This window comes from Phragmites australis, chromosome 4 (assembly GCF_958298935.1).
Source record: "Phragmites australis chromosome 4, lpPhrAust1.1, whole genome shotgun sequence".
In the NCBI taxonomy this organism is placed as follows: Eukaryota; Viridiplantae; Streptophyta; class Magnoliopsida; order Poales; family Poaceae; genus Phragmites; species Phragmites australis.
The window spans coordinates 21,866,174-21,891,730 of record NC_084924.1 but is presented as its reverse complement, the minus strand read 5'-3'; the positions used below and the strand labels follow the sequence as shown (position 1 = coordinate 21,891,730).

General features: G+C 40.6%; 1 protein-coding gene across 3 annotated transcripts; it reads left to right on the top strand.

Annotated features, from left to right (window-relative positions):
* Nucleotides 1-480: 480 nt before the first annotated feature.
* On the top strand, nt 481-19,606 carry LOC133915900 (xanthine dehydrogenase). 3 transcript variants are annotated; one of them, XM_062359287.1, is made up of 14 exons: nt 481-907; nt 6,047-6,146; nt 9,228-9,336; nt 10,208-11,710; nt 12,940-13,182; nt 13,300-13,614; nt 14,838-15,077; nt 15,172-15,456; nt 15,522-15,743; nt 16,434-16,595; nt 16,746-16,880; nt 18,117-18,392; nt 18,429-18,602; nt 19,261-19,606. In XM_062359287.1, exons 1-14 carry the CDS (start codon nt 757-759, stop codon nt 19,501-19,503), a joined length of 4,158 nt encoding a protein of 1,385 aa, XP_062215271.1. In that variant the 5' UTR covers nt 481-756; the 3' UTR covers nt 19,504-19,606. The 3 variants fall into 3 exon arrangements, with proteins under 3 accessions (XP_062215271.1, XP_062215272.1, XP_062215273.1); XM_062359288.1 differs by having other exon boundaries at nt 484-907; nt 18,117-18,353; XM_062359289.1 differs by lacking the exon at nt 6,047-6,146 and having other exon boundaries at nt 786-907.
* Nucleotides 19,607-25,557: the final 5,951 nt, after the last annotated feature.

The window sequence follows — 25,557 nt, the reverse complement described above, 5'->3', positions numbered from 1 at the left end:
AATATGATCCTTACCGAAATACGGTGGCCTGCAGGTGGGTCTAAGAGCATCGGGGAGTACAAACTGACATATTTCGAAGCCGGACAAAATGATAATGGCGCCAGTCAGATATAACACTTTGTAGTGGTATTTTTCAAAATAGCCAATTTCATAATGACATAGATCAAATTAACCCAATAATAAACCACCTTCTCATCCAGCCGTTGGATCATCCTAATAAAGAATATAAAAGGAAATCTCGTCGGATCTTTTTCACAGCTACTTGCATCATCCTATACATCATCACCTCATTTCAGATTTGGTGCTTAGACTATCCATATTATTCCAACCCGTCCCGGTCGTCCTATACCCATCCAAATCCAACAAACAAAAATTGCCACCATGACTGAGCATCTCAGCATTTGTCCCGCAGAATTTATCACCAAACCGTCTTAAAATAAAGTTTGTGTGGAATTTGTTCACGAAAAAAGCGGCGTCGCGTGATAGAATAAGCCGGTTTCTCCACCTCCCCCGGAGACCGGAGCTAGCTCACGTCGGTCTTTCCTTCCGTGATCCATCCGCGCACCAACCCCTTCCGTGATCCATCCGCGCACCAACCCCCTCCCAGCACATGCGGGTGCCTCATCCTCTCCACACGATCCCCGATCACACCCGTCGTCCAGTTCCACCCCACCCCCACGCTAGTCGCTAGCAGAGTCCCGCGCCCGCAGCCAACTTCCGTGGAAACCATCTGCGTCCATCCGGGAAAGGAATCCGATGGGGTCGCTCACGGCGGCTGCGGAGGAGGAGACGGCGGCGGCGGCGGCCGCGGAGGAGTGGTCCGATGAGGCGGTTGTCTACGTCAACGGCGTCCGCCGCGTGCTCCCCGACGGCCTCGCCCACCTCACCCTGCTGCAGTACCTCAGAGGTCGAATCTCAGTCCGTCTCTCTGTTTTTCTTCGGGTTTTATGGAAACTTGCTGAGGAGCGCAGTGCCGATTTCTTTGCCTGCTACGGGAATCGAACAGTTGGTGGCTGTGGTCGTTAGTGTAGTTTTTACCAGAATTGCTTTGATGCACTTTTGGCAGGTCAATACACTTTTTTTTTCTTCTATTTCTAGAGAAAAAAACTATTAACTAAATTTTTTTAATCATTCTTGTTAGATTAGTGGAGCTATCCTAGTGGAGTTTGCTAGGCCATCGAACCGGAATCGCCGATTCAGTAAGGCTGGCTTGAGGAAGAAAGAGAACAGGAAAGAGAAATTTTGTTTTAAACCCATTTGTTCAATGCCTTAACTCAATACTGGACTTGAAACTTATAAACTAGCTCTTACAGAACACCTGGGTCCACATGGACCTACAAACTCCTACTCTCATACCACACTCTTCACTCAACGCATAGGTTGATTCAGCATCAAGTTTGCTCTTCTTGCTCTCTTCTAACAAAGGCATAACGGACCTATGCTACGTTCCTCCGGTCCATGGAAATGTCGGATACCTCTATCCCCATTTGGGACGAACCAGGATAGTGTTAAGTTATATGCAAAAGAAAAAGAAGACAACGGTGTGTCTTGATAGTGCATGCCAAGGGTGCAGCATGAGGGCATCTCTAACTCGTTGGATACTTGGATCTAAGAGAAGAATGCTCCCTGACAAGATCTAAATTATTACATGAAGCTTTAAAATATGATGTGTTTGCTGCAGTGCTGATTTGAGCTGAACCTAAGCCCACTACTTATCGAGGTTAGTATTCTCTAATGGTGACCCTACATATTGAGAACTGTACCAAATGGTAATTCCTTTCAAACCTGCACGGCAGTGTGAGGCTTCACTTGAGTGACATATAAGATGCACATTAGTGGAGCTGCCCATGTTCACTAATCAATATTGTCAATATCATCCAAAGCTTACTAGCTTAGTCTCGAATTTGAGGGAAGCTAACATAGAGTATTACCTATTATCATTGTACACAAATTTAAAGTCACAATTTGATTTTTTTTGAGTTTTAAAACTGGAGTTCTATAATTTTGAAATTTGTAATTAAATTTATAACTCAAATAAGAAATGTAATGATTTAACTTGAAATCCTTATTTTCAAAAACTGATCCTTTGTGATCTCGTAAATATTCCTTTCCCTAGATAATCTAAGACATATAGCTTTCTTCTGTGGTAATAGATTCCTAGAATTGTGATAATCTCATTACCAAGGTGATTCTGGAATCTGGATAATTGGTTGTTATCCAAGTAAAGAGGAGAACTCTAGGGGCTGAATGTTTAGTAGATCCTCATTAGGGAACAACCTTCCTCCTCCTCTCGTGAGCCTAACTTGAGCTTTGGCGACCGATTGCGAGCTTTGCATGCTCCCTGCCTTCTCCCACCATGGCCATTAGGGCTGCCGTCGGAGCCATTGACATCTGTCCTCTGCCGTTAGCCTACTTCCACTGATCTCATTTCCTTGCCACGCTGCCTACTGCCACAGCCTTCACCCCGCTTAATCTTGCTGTTGGCACCGTGCTCCTACCTTCCTGCTTGCTCGTTGCCTTGCCACACTGCCATCGCCCTGGTGTCCCTCTAAGCCCTCCAGCCCCGATGAACTCCCCGCTCTAATCCTGACCAAATATAGGTCAATTGCTATATTTAGTAAGTGTTTGCCACTTTGCTAAATGGTGAAGTTTCACTAGTTTGTATTTCCTAGAGAAGAGTAGCCAACCAAACACCTTCTAAGTATCACTTTAGATGTTGTGGACATGCTGTTCTGCAAATATTGTAGGGACCTTAAAAAATTTGGCATGGTTGCGTCTGGCATTTACATGATTTAGTTGGCTATCAGAGAAGGGTAGCGGCCTAGCGGGGTAGAAGAGAGAAACTAAGGAGTTAAGAAATAGTAATCGGAGGAGAGTGGATTGATTCCTTCCTTTGTTGCCTCAGTCTATTGAGTATTAGATGACCGAACCCCTCAAGACTAGAACTTGAACCTTAACTCAGACTCTAGTGATTTTTTTGACCCCTCACTCCACTCAACTTAATTGGGCTCCTCTTTCCTGATTTAGCCGACTACCTCTCCTAACCAAAATGGAGTCTACTCTTTCCTAATCTAGCTAAACTCCTCTTTGTGCCAAACAGAGTCCACAACATCACTCCCCTATCGAATAAATACCTCGGCGTCACCCTATTGCTAAGGGTGTCCCACTATCACTGTCCTTGTCGACCACCACTTCATTGTGGTAGACTCTGGTGGCTGTAGTTCTTGCTAATTTTCTCACCATTAATAGTTGCACAAACCCTTCTCCTGTCATTTTACCATTGCCTGTGTTTGCTGATGGAGTCAGCATTATTTATCAGCCCTTGCATCGCTTTTGATACTTGTGATTTGCATGTTGCAGACCACAACCTGACCATTTTATGCAAAGCTTGGTCGAGGCTGAAAAGCTTGTTGGTCATATGTGCGAGCCAAACCCATGGTGAGCAACTGAATTGATGTTGTGTTGATTGTGCAATGCATAGTAAAGCTAGGAATTTCTCTTGATAATCTACCACTCCTACCCAGAGTTGTAGCTTGGCTAATTCCCCAAGGGTGTCGACTTAGATGCGAGAGTTCCTTAAATCAATTCCGTGTCAAAGTTTCTTTGGCACTCTCAGAAAAAAATAGACCAACCTAGAAGGAGCTAGGTGACATTGCATTAATAAAAATAGGCATCCAAATTCGAGTTGAAGAGAACTCGAATCTGGGTGGTGGAGATGTATACAATACACCCACACCTCCCATCAACTGAGCTAGGCTCTTCCTTTCTTCAGCGCTCTCTAACTGAATATACCACAAATGAGCTATACTAATCAAATAATATGCTGCTAGTTGTTGATAATTAGTAAACCGCCAATCTTACGAATACGTGAATAAAGTAGGGGATACTTATTGTAGCTGAATCGTACGTCAAAACACAGAGATTTATACAGATTCATGCCTGCCGAAGGATAATAGCCTTATGTCCTGTGATCTTGTATTGATCTTTGAGACAGATAGCAAGGGGGTTATTGGCTAGCCTAGATGAGACCTAATTCTAGTCGAGGGCTCTTTGCGTGTAGTCTCGGCGAGTTGTTGATGTAGATCACGAGTATAGAAGGCTCAGGACTCGTGGTGCGCTTGAGGCTTCTCTAGGCTTGTGCAATAGAGCTTGTGTCTTGTCCTCCGCAGGGTCCTTTGGCTCCGTATATATATGGGGGTTGCTGTGTAGCCTCTGGACTTCTTTCCGAGTAAGATTCTATTATCCTTAGAGCTAAACTTTCCTGTTTATAAGATACCCTGGTACATGGGGGCAATTTCTATACATCTAAGGATTGCTTTCCCAAGCACAGACGTATGTTCCGATAATATAGGAAACCTTAGGGGATCTGGATACATATAAGATACTCGTATACGATAGTTTTATACGACCCATCGTCACTAACCATACTTTTGTGGCCTTCCCGACCTTCCAAGTACTCCGGCAAGCTAAATGATTGTTTCCATACAAAATTCAACTTCCATCTTTCAGAGTAGTTATAACTTAAAATCTCCAAGGTTGAAGAAAGAGAGAGATGAACATAAACAACTTGACTGCTCCATGCAGATCTCATGATTATTCATCCCACTTCCCATCTGGCTGTCTCCACCACCACCACCTCCTCCTCCTCCGCCCTCCACCTCTCCAATCTCCATGGGCGATTACCGCCGCCCCTACCGTGGGGTATTTAGATACAAATAACAGGGAGAATCTAACTTGACAAACTTCAATGGAGTATTTGCAAATTTCTAGGAGAATAGGAGCATATAGGTTTCCTCTGTCACCGGCATCGACACTGTTCTCCATGACTTCACCAGGCCCATCACCACGTCGCCTTCTAGGATGCTTCTTCCAGCCTCTTCTTCCACCTCAGCACAAGGTGGGTAGTTCCGTATTAATATTTATATTTCTAAGAGAATCATGAAGCAAGGCAACACCGGACAATATATCGGACAATGAACAGTGCAAAGATGAAAAAGAAGCAGAAGACCACACTGGATAGTCCGTGATTGATTTGAACACACCGGAAGAAATCACTAGAGTATTGTTGGCAAAGGGGAGAATGCAGTGACCTTACCGGATAGTCCGGTGATGATGTGATAAGCACCGGAGAAGGCACCTGAGCAATTTACACAAAGAAGATGTTGGCTTGGATGGCTAAAGTATACTTACCGGAAAGTCCGGTGATGAAGATAGAGTATACACCGGAGTGTTCGGTGTTCGCAGAGGCTTGAGTGAGGTTCTAACATCTAATCTCTACTACTTAAAAAATACGTAGTGGTTCCAGCAATAGACAGAACGTCCTGTCACTTCTCCATCTCTTTTCCTCCGACAGATGGGCCCCACACCCTCCTACCCGCTCACTCTCCCATCCTTCCTCGCCACACCACATTGTAGTATAATGAGACTATAAATTGCAGTTATAGTCTTGTTGATGAAAATTCTTCCTTTGTAGCAGGTATTTTATATTTTGTGGTCTTTTAGGTAGCCATAAAGAAAACCTTGTGCTTGGATTGGAAAGAACATTTCCACAACCAATTGAAACCCTCCAGAACTGGAAGTCTATCTTTCATCATGATTTTTAATCAGGAAGAAGAGTGGATACTATTATTCCAAATATAGAGCCATGTGTCATCTTCAGAAGTTAGCTACCTGGGGAATCACACTTAAAAGCTCATTATACTAATTAAAAACTTGAACCCTGAGAGGCAGGGGAAAAGCTACTGAAAATCTACTATCATCACTATCTGTTGAACCAAGCAACCTCCTGAGTTTGATGGCCTATATCCAATTCTTCTTGTACGGTTGTACAAGTGATCTATGTATCATTACATGTTAGATAAATTTAAGATTGTGTATTCAGATTCTTTTCCGATTGACATCTATCCATCTGATCCAAAAAAGAGTACCATAGTGACTTTTTGGACAAGGGGCTGCATTTGCCAGCTTTAATTTGCAGACAGAGTCAACCATAGTATATTTGTCGTGGTTTGCAATATCCTTAATTTTTTCTAGCTATGCATTTCAGATATCGGCCTTCGAGGAACAAAACTTGGATGTGGTGAAGGTGGTTGTGGAGCCTGTACTGTCATGGTCTCATGCTATGACCGAACCATGAAGAAATCACTGTGAGAATCATATTCCTCCAAGTCATGTTATGCACTTCTTTTTTTATATATAGAAAAACTTTAAGTAGCAGGTGACAAAAATAAATTGCAATAGTATTTTGTATTTCTCTTTTCGAAAATAGATTGCACTTCCTTCAGTTTTCTCTTTTCGAATACTGGCTTTGCCTGACATAAATGCAACTAGTTTCTTACATAGAAATGTAAAATCCTAAATTGTATATGTTGTGTGTGTTTGCATTATATATTTTATATGGATTCTATTTGTTAGATATATATATTGCTCTGTGTAATATCCCTAGAGTATAAGGGGTTCATTGCATATTGTCACATGTACATATATAGACCCAGGGTCTGCAGGGAATACAAGTTGCTATTCCTAACATAGTATTAGAACTAGGGTTTTTTGGGACGCAACAACTCGTCCTGATCTAGCATCTTCTCCGTTCCCAGTTGGATCCGGCTCTTCTCCGGCCGGATCTGCTTGTTCCTCGGCCCAATCCGGCTTTTCTTCGTCGGATTTGTCTCATCCGTCGCCTTCTCGCCCACCTATGTGCCAGATTCGGCCTATTGCCCGCTCCTTGCTCGGTTGCCTAGCCGCCTGCCCGCTTGACTCGCGCGTTCGCCTAATGCTGCAACAGCGCTACCAGCTGCCTCCGTCCTCCCGTGTTGTCCTTACCGCACACCTATCACCAAATGATTGCCATGGACATCCCGAAATGGATGATCAAGGCGATCGACAAAAGGAGACGAGGTGTTCTATGGAAAGGGTAAGAAAAGGCTAATGGGGGTAATTGTTTGGTTTCTTGGCAACGTGTATGCTGCCCAATTCAATATGACGGTCTGGGTATTCATGATCATCTGTCACTTGGCTGGGCACTCCATATAAGATGGTTGTGGCTGCAAAAGACTGACCCAACTCGACCATGGGCAGGGCTGTAGGTACAAGTTCATCAAAATGCGAGAGCCCTGTTCGCCATGGCCATGGTGATCTATATTGGTGATGGATCCAACACCAAATTTTGGGCTAATCGGTGGCTGTCTGGTAAAACAGTTGCAGAAGTGGCTCCTAATCTTATTGCCCTTGTTCCACGCGAGCAATCAATTAACAAACTGTTAGTGAAGCTCCGGTCAATGGAAAATGGGTGGCTGATATCAAAGGAGTTCTCTCTGTGAATGCAATTGTTGAGTACCTTCAACTATGGGATCTGTTAGAAGAAGTCAATCTACAGCAAGGAGGTGTAAGATCAACATGTTTGGAAGCTATCAGGTTCGGGTGTCTACACAAGCAAATCAGCCTACAACACTTTTTTTTGTTGGGTCCATCAGATTCGCGGCTTGGAAGCGCATCTGGAGGACTTGGGCACCATTTCGTTGCAAGCTCTTCCTTTGGCTTGCTGTTCTTAACCGTTGTTGGACAACCAACCGGTTAGCCAAGCGTGGGCTGCCACATCTGGGGTCCTACCCTCTATGCTATCAAGTTGACGAAACCATCCAACACCTTTTAATTTCTTGCGTGGTTGCGAGGGAGGTGTGGTTCGTGGTACTGTAGAAACTTGGCTTGCAGGTTCTAGCTCCCCAACTCGACATAGTGGGATTCTCCAGCTGGTGGTGCCACGCTATCAAGCGAGTAGATAAGCAACGTCGAAAAGGCCTTAATACATTGATAAATCTTAGTTACATGGGGGCTATGGAAGCACCGCAACGATTGTGTTTTCAACGGTGCTACGCCAAATGTGAACTTGGCAGTGCGGATAATGAAGAGGAGGGAGCCTTGTGGTGTGCAGCTGGGGCTTGGGACCTCCAGAGCCTTCTCTAGGGCCTCCTAACTTGTCGCTTGGGTTGTTGTAATTTTTTGTGTGGCGCATATATACTACATGATCTAAGTTTGTGGGGTGTTGTGTTGTCGGTGTGTTGTGTGTTGCATTGTACTCTTTGGTACACTTTCTTCTTAATGAAATGATACGTAGCTCTCTTGCGTGTTCGAGAAAAAAATGCGCGAGGCACCTGATCCCCACCCTCACGCTAGAATCGGGCATCGACAAGAATTCGAGCATGAATAGAGGTGCTGGTCATCCTCCCTCGGCTAGCCGCCGAGCTACGTGAGGATGGCCATGGCGAGGTCGGCCTCGTCTTGTCGCCTGTGGTTTCCAGCAGGAGCACAATGCACACTCTTCTTTTTGTTGTCTCTGTGCGTCAGTGGTGATTCTAAGTATATTGCGTTTGTAAAGGCTCGTCTCAGTAAGCAGTTTCTTATGTCTAATCTCAATCCTCTTCATTACTTTTTTGGAATTGAGATTTCTTTTACTTCTGAGGGTTTCTTTCTGTCCTAAGAGAAGTATATTCAGGATTTTCTTCATCGTGCTTATCCCACTGATGAGCGCACTGTTGAGACTCCCATGAAGCTTAACCTTTAGCTTAACCTTCAGTTAGGAGTCTTGTTTATCTTGGTATCACTCGTCCTGATATTTCTTACATAGATGGCTTATTTCTTCACGAAGGCACAAAGTACAGCTCAACACAGGTTCTATCTCTTCAAACTTAGTGTGGTTGATCCCCCATGAGTTTGAGGGGGTGTTAGATATATATATTGCTCTGTGTAATATCCCCAGAGTATAAGGGAATCTTTGCATATTGTCACTTGTACATGTATATATACTGGTCTAGGGCCTTTAGGGAATACAAATTGCTATTCCTAACACTAATGTTCTAGAATTTGAGCTTCAATTGTGAAAAATGGTTTAATTTATTGAGGCATTTTGCAATCAATGCATCCTTGGCTCCACTTTATTCGGTTCAAATCTAATAGCAGGTAAAACTAGCATAAACCCCCACTTTTGCCAGCATGACAGCAAACACAGACTGGCATCAAGGAGTCGAATGGCCAAAGCATAATAGATTGCACTTTCTTCAGTTTTCTCTTTCCTAAAACTGGCTTTGCCTGACATAAATACAACTATTTCTTACATAGAAATGTAAAACCATATATTTTACATTTATGTGTGTTTGTATTATATATTTTATATGGATTCTATTGTTCTATAATCCGAGCTTCAATTGTGAAAAATGATTTAATTTGTTCAGGCATTTTGCAATCAATGCATGCTTGGCTCCACTTTATTCTGTTGAAGGAATGCACATAATCACCGTTGAAGGAATTGGTGATCGCCAGCGAGGTTTGCACCCAGTTCAGGTGATGCACTGTCCTTGTGTGCCTGTTGATATCCATGTGGCAGCTGCAAATATTACCTGTGTGGACATGATTGAGCTAGAAGTTGTTTTTTTCTTTTTCCACTGATGGTTTATGAAATGGTTAATATGGAAGATATTGAAGCACAGAGTCATGATGTGATATGGTCCGTTCATTTTGGACAAGACTGGGGAATAAAGCCCTTTAATTCTAAAAAAAATAGTTAGGCTGCGATATCATTGTATTTCGATGGTTTAGGAACCTGTTGGAAAAGGTTAAATTGTTTGAGCAAGTAAAGCTGAGCATGAATCCAATGCAGTGAATTGGGTGGGGTTCTTGTAGTCTAATTCTAACTTGATGAACCAATTTAGCTCAACACGAACATGACACAAGTATTAAATGGGTTGACACAAAATTACATGATTAACATATTTAGTAACACAACATGACTGATGACCAAAGCAACCCAGTTGACATAATAGAAATACTAAATAGGTGAAAATGATAGCATTTTCTCAACAAAAGAAAAAAGAAAGTATACACGCGCTGAAAAAAGATTATTTTTACAGGTTATATTTTTCTGCCAATATTTCATTTTTCTTAAACATGTAAATCATCTCAAAAGTTGTCAATTGGGCCAAATAAATCCCACCATTCATTAAAGTTTCTTGTTATCTTAACATATAACTCAAAACCCAAACTAGTAAAAGCTGTCTCATCTTTGTTTTGTGTTTAGTTTTGACAGCTCTAAGAATAGATAAGATTGAGGAACAATGCTGTTATCAGTTACAACAGCTTTTGTCCTGTACACATTCCATTCCTTTTGTACCTACGAGCCTTTCTCTTCTATCATGATGCTTTACATCCCTTGCAGGAATGTTTAGCCAATGCACATGGTTCGCAATGTGGATTTTGCACCCCTGGTTTTGTGATGTCTATGTATGCACTGCTGAGATCAAACAAAGAGCCTCCTACTGAACATCAGATTGAAGACAGCCTTGCAGGAAATTTGTGTCGCTGTACTGGCTATCGACCAATAATAGATGCCTTCCGTGTATTTGCCAAAACAGATAATTTAGTATACACCAATTCATCTTCAGTAAATACAACTGGCCAAGCTATCTGCCCTTCAACTGGGAAGCCATGTTCCTGCAGAAATGATACTGATGTCAATGTTAATGAGTCTTCATTATCATCGTCTATGAAAAGATATTCACCTTGTTCATACAATGAAATTGATGGAAATGCATACGATGAGAGAGAACTCATCTTCCCCCCAGAACTTCAGCTGAGAAAAGTGATGCAACTTAAATTGAATGGGTTTAATGGGATCAGGTGGTATAGACCTCTTAAACTAAAGCAAGTACTACATTTGAAATCTTGCTACCCGGATGCAAAGCTTATCATTGGTAACACCGAAGTGGGAGTTGAAACAAAGTTAAAAAATGCCCTGTATAAGGTCATGATCTCAGTTACTCATGTTCCAGAGCTTAATATTCTCAAAGTGAAAGAAGATGGCATACAAATTGGTTCTGCTGTAAGACTTGCACAGCTTCAAAATTTCTTTAAAAAAGTTATTGCCGAATGTGAATTGCATGAAACTTCTTCTTGCCAGGCAATAGTACGGCAGCTAAAATGGTTTGCAGGAACACAAATCAGGAATGTTGCTTCTGTTGGTGGTAACATTTGTACAGCTAGTCCAATATCAGACCTAAATCCACTTTGGATGGCTACAGGCGCAAAATTCCAGATAATTGATGTGAACAGCAATGTTAGAACTACCCTTGCAAAAGATTTCTTTCTTGGCTACCGTAAAGTTGATATGAAACCTGATGAAATATTGCTTTCTGTTATACTACCATGGACAAGGCCTTTTGAATATGTCAAAGAATTTAAACAGGCACATAGAAGGGAGGATGACATTGCTTTAGTGAATGCTGGAATGCGTGTGTATTTAAGAGAAGCTGAAGGGAATCAGATAATATCTGATGTTTCCATTGTGTATGGAGGGGTTGCTGCAGTTCCACTTAGTGCTTCAAAAGCAGAAAAATTTCTTACTGGAAAGAAGTGGGACTCTGGATTGTTGGATGACACCTTCAATTTGTTGAAAGAAGACATCCCTCTATCAGAGAATGCACCTGGTGGAATGGTTGAATTTCGCAGATCGCTTACTTTGAGTTTCTTTTTCAAATTTTTCCTTTCTGTTACTCATGAAATGAACATAAAAGGATTGTTAGAGGAAGGATTGCATGCAGCTCAGCTATCAGCTATACAGTCTTACAGTAGGCCTGTTACTGTTGGAACTCAAGGCTATGAACTGGTCAGGCAAGGAACTTCTGTGGGCCAGCCAATGGTTCATATGTCAGCTATGCTTCAGGTACTACAAGCATTGTACATAATCCAAATTTTTATCTATGCCATTCCGTTTTGGTTCACATTGACAAATCAAACAACCAGTCTGGTGAATCCGCTTCCCTAAGGAGTATGACAAACTGTGTACATCCTGTAGTATCTAGCAACAGAGGTTCAGTAGATCTATACTTTTAGCTACCTCGTTATTTTTTTGAGATCAAAGAGCTTTCATTACTCATGGTATATCAGAGTTACAATCAAGTTCAAGGCATCTACGAATTGGTAGGGGTGCTTCATCACGCCACTCACCCCTAATCAAGCTACGAGATACCTCGTCAGAAAATAACCACATACACCAAAAATTATTAAGTTGCAATACAGATTTGTGCTAGTACATATGCAATATGTGCATACCAGCTAAACTTCAATATCAAATTAATCCATACTGTGGAGAACAAGAAATGGTAAACAGTACATGCAATGCAAATGCGTAGTCATTTTTGGTTCTCTACATTGTAGATGTGTTTTGAAAAGCGCAGCACTAGGATCTATCTCATCAGGTGCTCCGTTTCTGCACTCTTTGCAAGCTTCAAAATATTTTTTTCCTCTTGTCCTATGCTGTTACTCACTTGACAGTTGACACCTCTATGTCTACAATTTGCTATTTTAACGCAGCTGGTTAATAAGAAGTCTGAATAATTATCATTTTATTCTCTTCATTTTATTCATCTGGTGCTTGAATAGCCAAATAATTTTGACCTTCCCTTTATTCTCTTCATTTTATTCATCTAGTGCTGGACTGAAGGCACGCTTAGTTTCTCTGTTTTGCATAGCCTAGCCTTGCTAGTGGGCAAGGAAATCTGTGCTGGTGGAGAGCCAATTGGCTCTCTTTCATAAGTAAGGAAACTCCTGGCAAACCAAAACCACTTATTTCCCACAGCTCACTAACCTTGTTGGGTAAGGTAGGCAAGAGAAACAGACATGCCCCTAAGTTTCTACAACATCCATTTCCTTGCCCCTAAGGAACTGAGCCTAGCTCAGTTGGTGGGAGGTGTGGTGTACACCCCTACCACCCAGATTTGAGTCCTCTTTAACTCGAATTTGGGTGCCTATTTCTTCTTAATATAATGCCATCTAGTTCCTCCTAGGTCGGTCGAGTTTTTTTTATTTCTATTAAAAATGTTTGCCATATCATGTGTATGTTATGTTCTTTCATTTGATTTTCTTCTTTTGCAATATCCTCCACTATGCTAGGTCACTGGTGAGGCTGAGTACACCGATGACACACCGACACCCCCCAATACTTTGCATGCTGCTCTGGTGCTAAGTAAGAAGGCTCATGCTCGCATATTATCTATTGATGATTCACTTGCCAAATCATCCCCTGGGTTTGCTGGTCTGTTCCTTTCAAAAGATGTGCCTGGTGCTAACCATACTGGACCAATTATCCATGATGAGGAGGTTTTTGCGTCAGATGTTGTTACTTGTGTTGGTCAGGTATCTGCTTGATCTGATATTTTTTGCAATGTCACTGATTTCGGTATTACTTAGGAGTTGGTGAAATCCCACAATTTTGGTAATTTGTTGGTTAGATCTCTTTCTTCTCGTTGACAGATCGTTGGAATCATTGTAGCTGATACCCATGATAATGCAAAAAATGCTGCCAACAAAGTACATATCGAGTATTCTGAGCTGCCAGCAATTTTGTCAATAGAGGAAGCTGTCAAGACTGGAAGTTTTCATCCAAATACCAAGAGATGCCTTGTAAAAGGTGATGTTGAACAATGTTTTCTGTCCGGTGCATGTGACAGAATTATATCAGGAAAAGTTCAGGTTGGAGGTCAAGAGCATTTCTATATGGAACCTCAAGGCACTCTTGTCTGGCCAGTTGATTCTGGAAATGAAATTCATATGGTCTCATCTACTCAAGTATGCTCTTTCTTTGGAGATTTAAATTCACGATGTGAGACATAGGTGTCAATGTGGTTGCATGCCCAAATAGTGAGCTTTTTTAACAAATAACCTAGATAATTAGGAATATCTAAATCAATCTCCTACCTGGAGATATTGCAAAAGTAGCTTCATAGTGGACTGCCACAGGCTGGGAAGGTTGTACCTATACACGTCACCTGTTACTGTTCAAATAGTGTCTGGCCAAGGGGCAGGGCAGAAACTGCCACAGTTGGTGGGTCCCATTGTAACAGGTGCTTCTGGTTTGGTAGGGCGATGACTAGCTCCTGTCGTTGTCCATTTTCATGTTAGTCTTCATTTATGAGAAATTTAGGTTTTGCACACACCCATAATGGATACTCAATCCCACAAATTGTTAGTTTTTAATTACAAAATAATTAATCATGTCTATTCTACTGCCCGTAATTCATATATCGTTGAATTCCAGCACATTCTTTTTATCTGTTTTCGATGGAAGAGAAGTGTGATCAGTCACATTGAGCAAGACAGATTTTTCTTGTCTTGGTTAAGGACCATTGCAGTTTTGGCCATACTTTCGACCACAATGCGACCAACCAGGTGGCATGCTGCTGCTGCGCCATGGTGGGTCTCAAAACTGCCACTTGCCCTTGTTATAGCCTGATGTGATGAGCACGTGGAAACTGCCTTGTCTGTCGTTGTCCTGACATAATTATTTTTGCAAATTCTCTCCTTGCCCTCATATTGGTGGTGTGATCTTGACATACTCCCTCCAGTCACAAAAAGGTGTCTTTTGGGGTTGTGTGCAGTCAAACTAGGTAAACTATGATCATCAATTACCTTATGTACATTGAGGCTAAACATATGAAAATGAGGTGCAGGATAGATTTACACAGAACAGGACAAAACAAAACACAAAAGGCAATTGTCACATTAATATATGATGGAGCACCAACAGAACTATTCCATACTAAATGCATATTGAAGTCATGATAAAATGCTTTTATTTCACTTTATTCTTTAGTTTGGTAGTACATTATATTTGCTGCCCTTATATTTGTGAGGCTACTTGGGCTACTTATCTTACAGTCTCAGGAACGAAGAGCTTTTGGGATTGTAGTTTGTAGTTTTCCTTTTGTGTTGCTACCAGTTTCATGCCATGATTTTTCTATTAGACTAATTGTACAATCAATATCATTTGACAAAATGTTCTTTATATCAAGGCTCCCCAGAAGAATCAAAAGTATGTTGCTAATGTTCTTGGTCTTCCACTATCAAAAGTTGTTTGCAAGACTAAGCGTATTGGTGGTGGATTTGGTGGAAAAGAAACCAGATCAGCAATATTTGCTGCGGCAGCATCTGTACCCTCTTATTGTTTAAGAAGGCCAGTAAAGCTTATTTTGGACAGAGATATTGACATGATAACAACTGGACAGAGGCACAGTTTCCTTGGGAAATATAAGGTTAACCAGTGAATGCTCGTATATGGCCAACACTGACTTTTTTTTTGTTCTTTTTTTACTTTTGGGATTGCCTAACTTCCTATTGATCTTTTAGGTGGGATTTACCAATGATGGGAAGATACTGGCCGTAGACCTTGAAATTTATAACAATGGTGGTAATTCCCTTGATCTGTCCCTTTCAGTTCTGGAGCGTGCTATGTTTCATTCAGACAATGTCTATGATATATCAAACATCAGAGTCAGTGGGCAAGTATGCTTTACAAACTTCCCAAGTAACACTGCTTTCCGAGGTTTTGGTGGTCCACAAGGAATGCTGATAGCAGAGAATTGGATTCACCACATGGCTACAGAACTCCAACGAAGTCCTGAGGAGATAAAAGTAAGGATACACATTCGCTGATGATGGTCATACTAATGTGGTATTAACTAATTGAGTGTTTACAGGAACTTAATTTTCACAATGATGGAATTGTGCTGCATTATGGCCAGTTGCTCCAGAATTGTACAATAAGTTCAGTGTGGGATGAACTAAATGCATCTTGTAATTTTGTGGAAGCTCGCAAAGCCGTAAGTAGTTTTAATACGAATAATCGTTGGAGGAAACGAGGAATTGCTATGGTTCCCACAAAATTCGGCATTTCCTTCACTACAAAATTCATGAATCAGGTGAATAGCATTCCATCCTGAACTTCACCAAGAAATTTCTTCTAGTTTTCTATCACTGGATGGAGTTTGTAAGTCCATTGAATTATTTGTAGTTTTGGATGTTTGGGAATTCCTTAAAGGTGGGATTTAAGTGAGACCATACTCTAAGTTATTCAACTTCTGGTAAACTATACATTTGACATATATTTTCACTTTTCAGTTGCAGTTGCCATATACTGTGGTGGCTTTAAAAAAATATTTGCTTGTTTTCTTGTTTACATGTTTCTTATTTGGTTGTGGTTACGACTTGATCGTTTTTGTGGTGAATGTTTGGATGTACCACCAGAATACCTGGTATGCTACATTTCATAGTTGAACTATTATTGTCAGTAGTATACATCCTATCACTGGGCCTGTGGCCCATCATGATTGCTGGCACTAGTACCCCAGTAGGAAAAAGCTTGCTAGCTGTTATACCTTGCTCAGTGTGGATTCAGCACTATGATGGTGCTTTTATACCAGTTATCACCATATTATACTCCAGTAGTCTAGTACCATCCCTTGGAAACCCATATTTGAATCATAGAGGTTAAAAAAAATAAAAAATAAATCAAAGATGCAATAAACTTGGACATGACTTGGATTTAAATTCTTGGTTTCATCGTCATCATCATTCAATCTAACATATTTTTTGGTGAATGAACAACTCAGGCTGGCGCCCTTGTGCAAGTTTACACTGATGGCACTGTCTTGGTTACACATGGTGGGGTTGAGATGGGACAGGGTTTGCACACAAAGGTAGCCCAAGTTGCTGCTTCATCATTCAATATCCCTCTTAGCTCTGTATTTATCTCGGAGACAAGTACTGATAAGGTAAGGTTTGGCACATAGATCTACTCTCCTTTCTCTGCATGATCATACACTAGATGTACTTGTGTTGTTTATTTGATTTAATTTGTATGCTCTACAAATTCTTAAAAACAATGGGGTGATTACACACACGTACACACTCCATGTACTTAGGTCCCAAATGCATCACCGACAGCAGCTTCTGCCAGTTCAGATTTGTATGGAGCTGCAGTTTTGGATGCCTGTCAACAAATCAAAGCTCGGATGGAACCCATTGCTAGCAGGGGAACCCACAACTCTTTTGTGGAGGTAATGCCATCCAATCTTCTGTCTTAAGTAGTTGGACCACAGTATTGATTCTAATGTGAACCTTCATTGAACTGTGGAAATTCACACTTCATAGTTCGTACTAGCTTCTTGTGCTATTTCAAGTTTTGAATCATCATTTCTTCACACACTCACAGCACTTATTTGTACAGTATGTTCTCTAGTGGTATTGTGGGTTTTATCACCTGAGTGTTGAGACCAACAGCCAGTTAACTATCTCAAGTTTTCACATTGTCTTTATTCACATGCTGGCAGCGTTTCATCTGTACAATGTGTTCACTTTAGTGGTATTGTGGGCTATCAACTTAGGGTCGAGACCAACAGCAAAGTAGCTAGTACGTGTTCTCGAGCAGTCAATGGACTGGTAAACCATCAAGTCAGTATAGTGGAGTCCGAGACTGTAAGCACATACAATTGTTTCTATAGTATAGCCAAGCATGCTGTGAATGGTCTTCAAATCCAGTTCCAAATAGGATACCAAAAAGTGTTCAATTCCCTTTTTGCGAGAAAATAAGTGGTCAATTCTGATCTTCCATGGGTTATCACTTGCTGATACTTGATAGTTAGGGTCAACAGCTCCAGAGGACTCACATTGACCAATGACACAACTTAGAATTAGTGAGAAGCTGGTGATAGATGATGTTCGCCGGTTTTCCCCAGTTCTTGGATCTGGTCATCTCACATTGTCCTTGACCTCAGTTTATTTTTGAACTTTGGTAATGATGTAGTGAATGTGTTACATAATGTGCTTGATGCAAGAACTATGCTTAAATGCATAATGTGCTTGATGCAGAAATGTCTCCAAAATTGAAATTTGACCATTAATTTCTTTGACAACATTTTGCTGAAAACTACGAAATCGTAATAATGTGAAATTACTTTCAAATACCAGTCTAATTATAAGACTTTTTATGTTACTAAATGTTAATAAATATTACAAATTTTATTAGATAAACAAGGGGACAATATGTTCTCACCGTATTTAAAGGTACAGTGGGTACTTGTTAGATAAGATTATGTGGCATTTGCATCTGCTTGGTATGCTCCCTTGGTTGCTACAGCTTGCCTGATTCTAACATTTCCTGCTCATCGCACCTAAATACATTTTAGTGTATAATCATATAGTAAAATATAAATAAAATTATCCCTATTCCGCAAAGCTGATGCCATAAAATCTTATAGTTAAATTAATTTTAGTGTGAACTTATATTTTGCCAGTTGGCTCAAGCATGCTACATGGAACGGGTGGATCTCTCTGCTCATGGGTTTTATGCTACACCTGACATTGGGTTTGACTGGATAGCTGGCAAGGGAACTCCATTCCATTATTTCACCTATGGAGCCGCATTTGCAGAAGTTGAGATCGACACCCTAACTGGGGATTTTCACACAAGGACAGCTGATATTGTTATGGATCTTGGTTTTTCAATCAATCCAGCAATTGATATTGGCCAGGTATGTACCCAACGGGTGAAATGTTTTGATATTGGCCAGGTATCGTCTTCTTTAACTTATCACACTGTATTTCAGATTGAAGGAGCTTTTATCCAAGGTTTGGGTTGGGTAGCCATGGAAGAGCTGAAATGGGGGGATGATAACCACAAGTGGATCCGACCTGGACACCTTTTCACCTGTGGTCCTGGCTCTTACAAAATACCCTCTCTAAACGATATACCTCTGAACTTCAAGGTTTCACTATTGAAGGTAAATATATCAAATCTATATGCAAATTGCTGGGGGGCACATTTCTTTTCTTGGGAAATGATTCATAACTTGTTGAAATTCATTATGAATATTGCAATATAAATGTGTTGCCTGTACTGCAACAAAGACACAGATAGTTAAACAATGTTCTAATACTTGTTTCCACTTGTTGATTTGAAACGTTGCAGTACTTGATTGAAAGTGTTGCCTGCCAAAATTTTTATAGATATATATCATGAGATTCCCATTTAAGTACTGTGAAAAAAATTATTTTAATGTCAATCGCGCATCCACCCTTTAGTCCATCTATTTGTGAAGCAGTTATCTGGTCATTGCATGTCCTTCTCTGTTTAAATGCAATGTCAACGGTGCATACTATCTAGATTTTGGGATCAGCTTATCTAGGAAAGCAGTTGACACCTGGCAGGTTGGTTATCCCAGTTCTACCACTCCTTTGGATGTAGCTAGACTATGTGCAAGATTATGAATGCCGTTGCCCCTATCCGTCACTTGATTTTTAAGCAGTTCATATGGATGACATGACATCCATGTTGGCTGACAAGTTGCCCCTGAATTGTACTATGATCTCTTGTAAGAAAGCGTGCTTTTATCGCCGTTTGTTTGGTTGTCTTGATTGACTCTGCGTTACTTATTCCAGGGTGTTCCAAATCCAAAGGTCCTTCATTCTTCCAAAGCTGTAGGGGAGCCACCATTTTTCCTTGGCTCCGCTGTCTTGTTCGCGATAAAAGATGCAATCTTTGCTGCAAGGGCTGAGGAGGGCTACTACGACTGGTTCCCGCTCCACAATCCGGCGACACCTGAAAGAATAAGAATGGCCTGTGTTGATTGTATTACAAAGAAATTTGCTAATGTATACTACCGGCCCAAACTCAGTGTATAATGGCTGCTGGCAACGAGCCGACTTGGTGGGAGGTGTCAGGTTGAGTATGTGATAATAAAGGTATAATAGACTTAAAAATATTAGAAACACTCCTTTCCTTCTACCCGCTGCCAGGAGCCTTCAGGCCGGTAACGCATTTCGGTCAGGTCTCAACATTTTGCACGCTCTGGGTTGATTATGTTTTTTTTTTGAAAAAAAGGAAGTTTTATTAACTCTTAATCTTATATTAAATTGATACAACCGTACCAGAGTTAGATTAACCTTTACATATTAGAATGTATACAACCAAAACAAAAATAAAACACAAGAGTTACCTTGACCTTTACATATTAGAATGCATACAACCAAAATAAAAATAAAACACACCAAATAAACTGAGACAAAAGAACAAAGACAAGCTAGAACAGCTCTATGTGGTTGTTAAGTTTAGGCTAAGATGTACAATCTAGACTACCATCTAAATTGGATAAAAAGCTCTGTAGCTACTTTCTCCAAACATGTGCATGTGAAGACACTTGTTTGTGTTGTTTCTGTCATTGTAGTATAGATCACGTGCGGGATCAATATGTACATATAAAAATAACCTGCAAAGAAAAAATATTTTTATCTGTTAAAGACTATTATTCTTGTATAGCCATATAAACTAACAAAAAGTAGCTGCCATGGCTAGTATTTTAGCTTTCCAATTTTTTTTATTAAGACCTGAAAGCTAATACTCAAACATATTCGGTACATTTCGTGGTTGGTATATATTTTATGCCACTTAGGCTAGGTGAAGCATGCAAAATAGGTGAAGTGACTGACAATCAAACAAGATGTCCTTAATTTTTTCAGTTTGTGATAAAAGCAACACTTTTGATCACTAGCCATTATCTTTTACTTAAGTTATCTTTCGCTAGCAGCACGCCTTTTTGTATGTACCAAGGAATATTTTTATTTTTAGTGGTATTTTTACCAGCGCCCTATAGAGAGAATTGATCGAAAACTTTCTAGATTGGTTTAAGTTCCATTTGAGCTCATCTCATCCTTCGGACAATGTGATGATGCTAAGGCGTGTGGACATTTCGTTCCATTCTACCAATTTTGGGCCGATTAGGTCCTGCCTGAATAATAAGTTCGTGGGGGAATGACTCCATTACTTTAGCAACTAAATCTTGCTTGTTACGTACAATGTTATATAGGGTCAAATTTCCTAACCAAATATCCTCATAAAATCTAATTTCCAAACCATCCTTTAAGCCGAAGGATCCACAATAGAATATGATGCTTTTCACTTCATTAGTCCCTCCCACAAGTGGGAGTTGCCTGATTTTCCTTTGACATGTGAAAGTGTTTTTGATCCCATACATTTATTGCAAATTAGGTCTTGCTAGTTCCATCTTCGTTCATTAGTTTGTATAGCTATTTACATAGGAGTGCGGTATTTTGAATATCAAGGTCATGAATCCCTATGCTGCTTATATCTTTGGGTTTACACAGAACTTTTCATTTCGCCAAACGATACTTTTTATGACTATCGTTTTGCCACTAGAATTTTGATCTGAAGTAGTCAAGTCTTTTTAGTATCCCATGTAGAATTTTGAAGAAGGACTCATATATGCAGGTAGGCTTCTAAGAACCGAGTTAAGAAGGACAAGTTTGCCCCTTACAGTTAAATATTTGTCCTTCCATCTACTCAACCATTTTTCAATGCGTTCCTTCACTCTTTCAAATATGAATTTTTGAGTTTCTGATAGTGAATTGGATTCAAAGGTAGGGTAGGGGCAACTCACCCTTAGCACAACCGAAGACGTCAGCATATTGATCGACTTTGTCTTGCGCCACACCAAAACAGACAATTCACTTTTGTGGAATTTATTTTTGAGGCCTAAAAGTTGTTCAAATGCACGGAGCAAAAGTTTCATGTTCTTGGCATTTTCCTCATCATCATCCATGAACAGGATAGTGTCACCCACATATTGGAGGATTGATATTCCATTGTCTACCAGATGGGGTACAATTCCATCAATTTAGCCAGCTTTTTAGCCCCATCAATCATTACTGCTAACATATAAATGACTATGTTAAATAGAATTGGAGAGAGCAGGTCTCCTTGATGTAGTCTTTTTTTTTGTTTGAAAGAACCGATCGATTTCATCATTAACTTTTACGCCTACGCTTCCCCTGGTAATGAATGTCTCAACCCATGCACGCCATTTTGGCGTGAAACCTTTCATCTGAAGGGTTTGTGGCACAAATGGCCATTTGACTTTATCATAGGCTTTTTAAAAGTAAATTTTAAGTATTATCATGTTCAAATTTTTTTGGAGTTCGTGTATCATCTCATGAAGGATTAACACCCCTTCTAGGATGTTTCTCCTATGCAAAAAAGCTATTTGTGTGGGTCTGATTATATAGTCACCAATATCTATCAAGACAGGAGAATGATTTGACATTGAAGTCTGCTCTAGGGCCCGAACTATTATCAATTCCCACTCTGTAGACGTTAGGATCCGATCAAGCTTCTCAAATGTGGGATTATCTAGATTATTTGACTAGTTATATCTCTTAGGTCCAAGCTATCAATGACTATATTGAACAAGAAAGGCAACTAGTTCGAGTACTTGTCATTGTTTATCTTCTTACTAAACCTTAAGATGTTGAAGTCCCTACCGATCATTATCGGGTGTGGATTATTGTGCATAGGTTAACTAGATGGCATGGATCCATTTAGTAATATGATTAGCTCACATAGCACCTAGCCTATTTTACTGTCTATCTACAACATTCCACCTTGACTTTGTAAAAAGTGAAAATATATTATGTTGTCTACCTTAAATTCGTGGTCCAATGCAACCTAGAAATGATATCGATGTGTATCTTAGGCCTTTAGTGAATGATCTTAAAAGACTCTAGTCTGAAGGTGTTGAGTTTTGGGATCGGTACAAGCGATAATAATTCACCCTACATGCCATGTTATTCGTCACCATCAATGATCTGTCAGGACTTCATAACTTGTCAGTATAGAGTAAAAGAAAATGTGAAACTTCCCCCCAATATAGATGACACCGAGAGTATATGGTTGAACGAGTCAAAAAAAAATAGTGTACATGTGGCATCGACATTTCCTTCCCATGAACCACCCGTACTAGAAAATGAAGTCCCAGTTTGATGGCATAAGGGAGAAAGTGTCACCTCAAAGGCATTTCAGTGGGCAAGCGAAAATGATCCTCCACGAGTGATAAAAATAGAATGTGGAACAAAAAATCAATTTTCTAGGAGTTTGATTATTGAAATTACTTAGACGCTTGCCACTTTATTGACCTCATGCACGTAAAGAAGAATATCTGTGATAGTCTCCTCGGTACAATGCTCAACATGAAGAGGAAAACAAAGGATCATGAAATGCATGAGTTGACTTTGAAGAAATGAGCTTAATGTTGGAGCTTCATGCCAAGGATACGGATAAAGGAAAATTTCTACCCCCATCTTGCATCACCCTATCCAAGAAGGAGAAAAACAAATTTTGCGAGTTCTTGCACGATGTGAAAGTTCCTTCTGGTTACTCGTCCAACATTAGAAGACTTGTTTTGGTGAAAGAGCTAAAAATAGTTGGCGGCATGAAGACTCATGATTGCCATGTGAAGTTGACGCAGAGGATTGGGGTTGGAATTAGAAACATGTTGCCATTGGTGTTTGGGAGCATGTGCTTTTTCTTTAACGCAATTGGTCAGAAGGTACTCGATCCAGAAGCACTAGCCGAGCTAAAAAAAGGCACTTCGAGACTCTATGTCTTCTTGAGATTTATTTCCTACCATCTTTTTCGATATCATGGTCCATCTCACTGCTCACCTTGTGAAGGAGATTTATTTCCTTGGCGTTATGTTCCTGCATCAGATGTATCCATATGAGAGATTCATATGCATTCTCAAGTCATATGTAAGGAATTGATCATGGCCTGAGGATTGCATCATGTAGGGTTACTCTACAGAGGAGGTAGTGAAGTGGTGTGTTAATTACACGGACCTAGATAACCCAATTGGTGTCCCTCATTTTCACCACGAGGGCAAAGGGGTTGGAGCCCTTCATCAAGTCATATACGGAAAGGGAGGATTGGGAAGCTATTGTTGGCGTTAAAGAGCTCATAGGCATTCCATATGAGAGTTTAGCAAAGAAGCAGCTTTAGACAAAGAACAAACAGAACCACAATCTGGGCACAACTGAGTACATGGGGAAAAGGGAGAAATGCTAGGCGGAGGATGAAAAATTAGCCAACGAAGGCCACATGAATCCTTGGTTGCAATTCCCGGGACGATCAAAATCGTATTTGCGAGCAAGGGATAAGCTGTCAAATACTGGAGAAATCACCTTCAAATCCAGCGAAACTGAGGCAGTCGTTGAAAAGGTGAAAGAAATAGCAGCCTAATCCTCCGAAGGTTCATTCACCTGGGTCAAGGAACATGACAAGTGTGAGGAACCGTCCAAATAATATTCTAATTAGTCATTAAGTCAATCATTTACCTAATTATGACTGCAATGATTAATCAGAATATCATCCTGGTAGTCTCGACATGTGTTTTGTGCCCAAGATCGGAACACACGCCTTTCCAATATAGGCCATTACAACAAAGCTTAAGAAGAAAACATCTATCAATAACAAAAGATATGTGGAGCCATATACCATTAGGCTCCACCCCAATATAACGTCATCCAAGTAGTTTGCACTACTCATCCTGGTCACCTACATTGGCAGGTACGAAGTAGCTAAACACTACCTCCTCCACATCAGTAGTACCTGAAAAAGCAGCGTGAGTACGAAAGTACTGGCAAGACTTAATCCATATTAGGTATATATAAATAACCCGACTCTAAGGATTATGCATTTGGATAAATTAGCAAGGATCGATCATAAGGTTATGTAAAGTTCATACGCAAAAGCAGTTTTGACACAAATATATGAGCATCTATTCTTAATCACATGCGCCTTTCTACCCTGTAATCCTCAATATGAACCTATATGTACTGGAACTATCATAAACATATCAGTAACAAAATCACCTCAACTACATCCCAACATACCATACCACATTATCCCACATTTGTGACTCTACGACTACTGCAAATGGATAGAAGCATGCTCATGACCGAGAGCGCGGCAATTCGAATTTTTCTTACACCCTCCAGGGGGTACATCTTTATCCACATGACTCGAGGACCATTTGGCTTGCATGACCACACATGCCCACACAAGGGAGTACTCGTTTCAACCTTTCTCATATTCAAAACTACCCACTTTCACATACCCCTATGGCACCAGGGTTACCGTGAGCGTATTCTGGACACCTCTGTCTCCCTGACACCTTGCTTCTCCTTTTTTTTTCTTACGCGTCATAGGGCCACAAGATAAGCTTCAGCACATCGTATGATTATCAGCTTGTCTTACCATTAGATCAACATGTGGTTAGTATGGAAAGTGCTAGAGCCAACTGTGATATGATTGCGCTTACAGAAATACACGCGAACACTTTTTGTGGCCCGATCTTCACGGTGGAAGTAAGTAATTGAGATAACTGTCACCACGTGACCTGACGAAGAGGCAGTGCACCACGAGATTTTGCACACGTGACGAACTACCGAGACAATCGCCCTTCCACGTACCGACGAACCAGCCCACGCAATCACGCCGTTTAGACGTGAAGGCACGAACGGGATGAACCGCGGTTCAACGTTCTGCAATCCCCTCAGGAATCGAAAGAACAAAGGTTGTAAGCCCCTCAAGACTCACTAGAATTCATATTATCACAAATATATGTTCTGATTACAGAATGGCAAAAAAGTCCCCCCTGCCTTCCTCTACATAGCTATATATAATGCTTACAAGAAACTGAAATCTGTGCATGCACACATGCATGCATGCAGATGGTGGGCATAAAGTCTATTATGAGCTTTATGGCTATTTATTTCTTTTTAACAGCAGGTAACAGCCACTCAATTCTGCATGCAATGGTTGCCTCTAGTGTCTTCTCTCCTTTATTAAGAGATGTTCAATGATTTAATTGTTTGTAGCTCTTTATT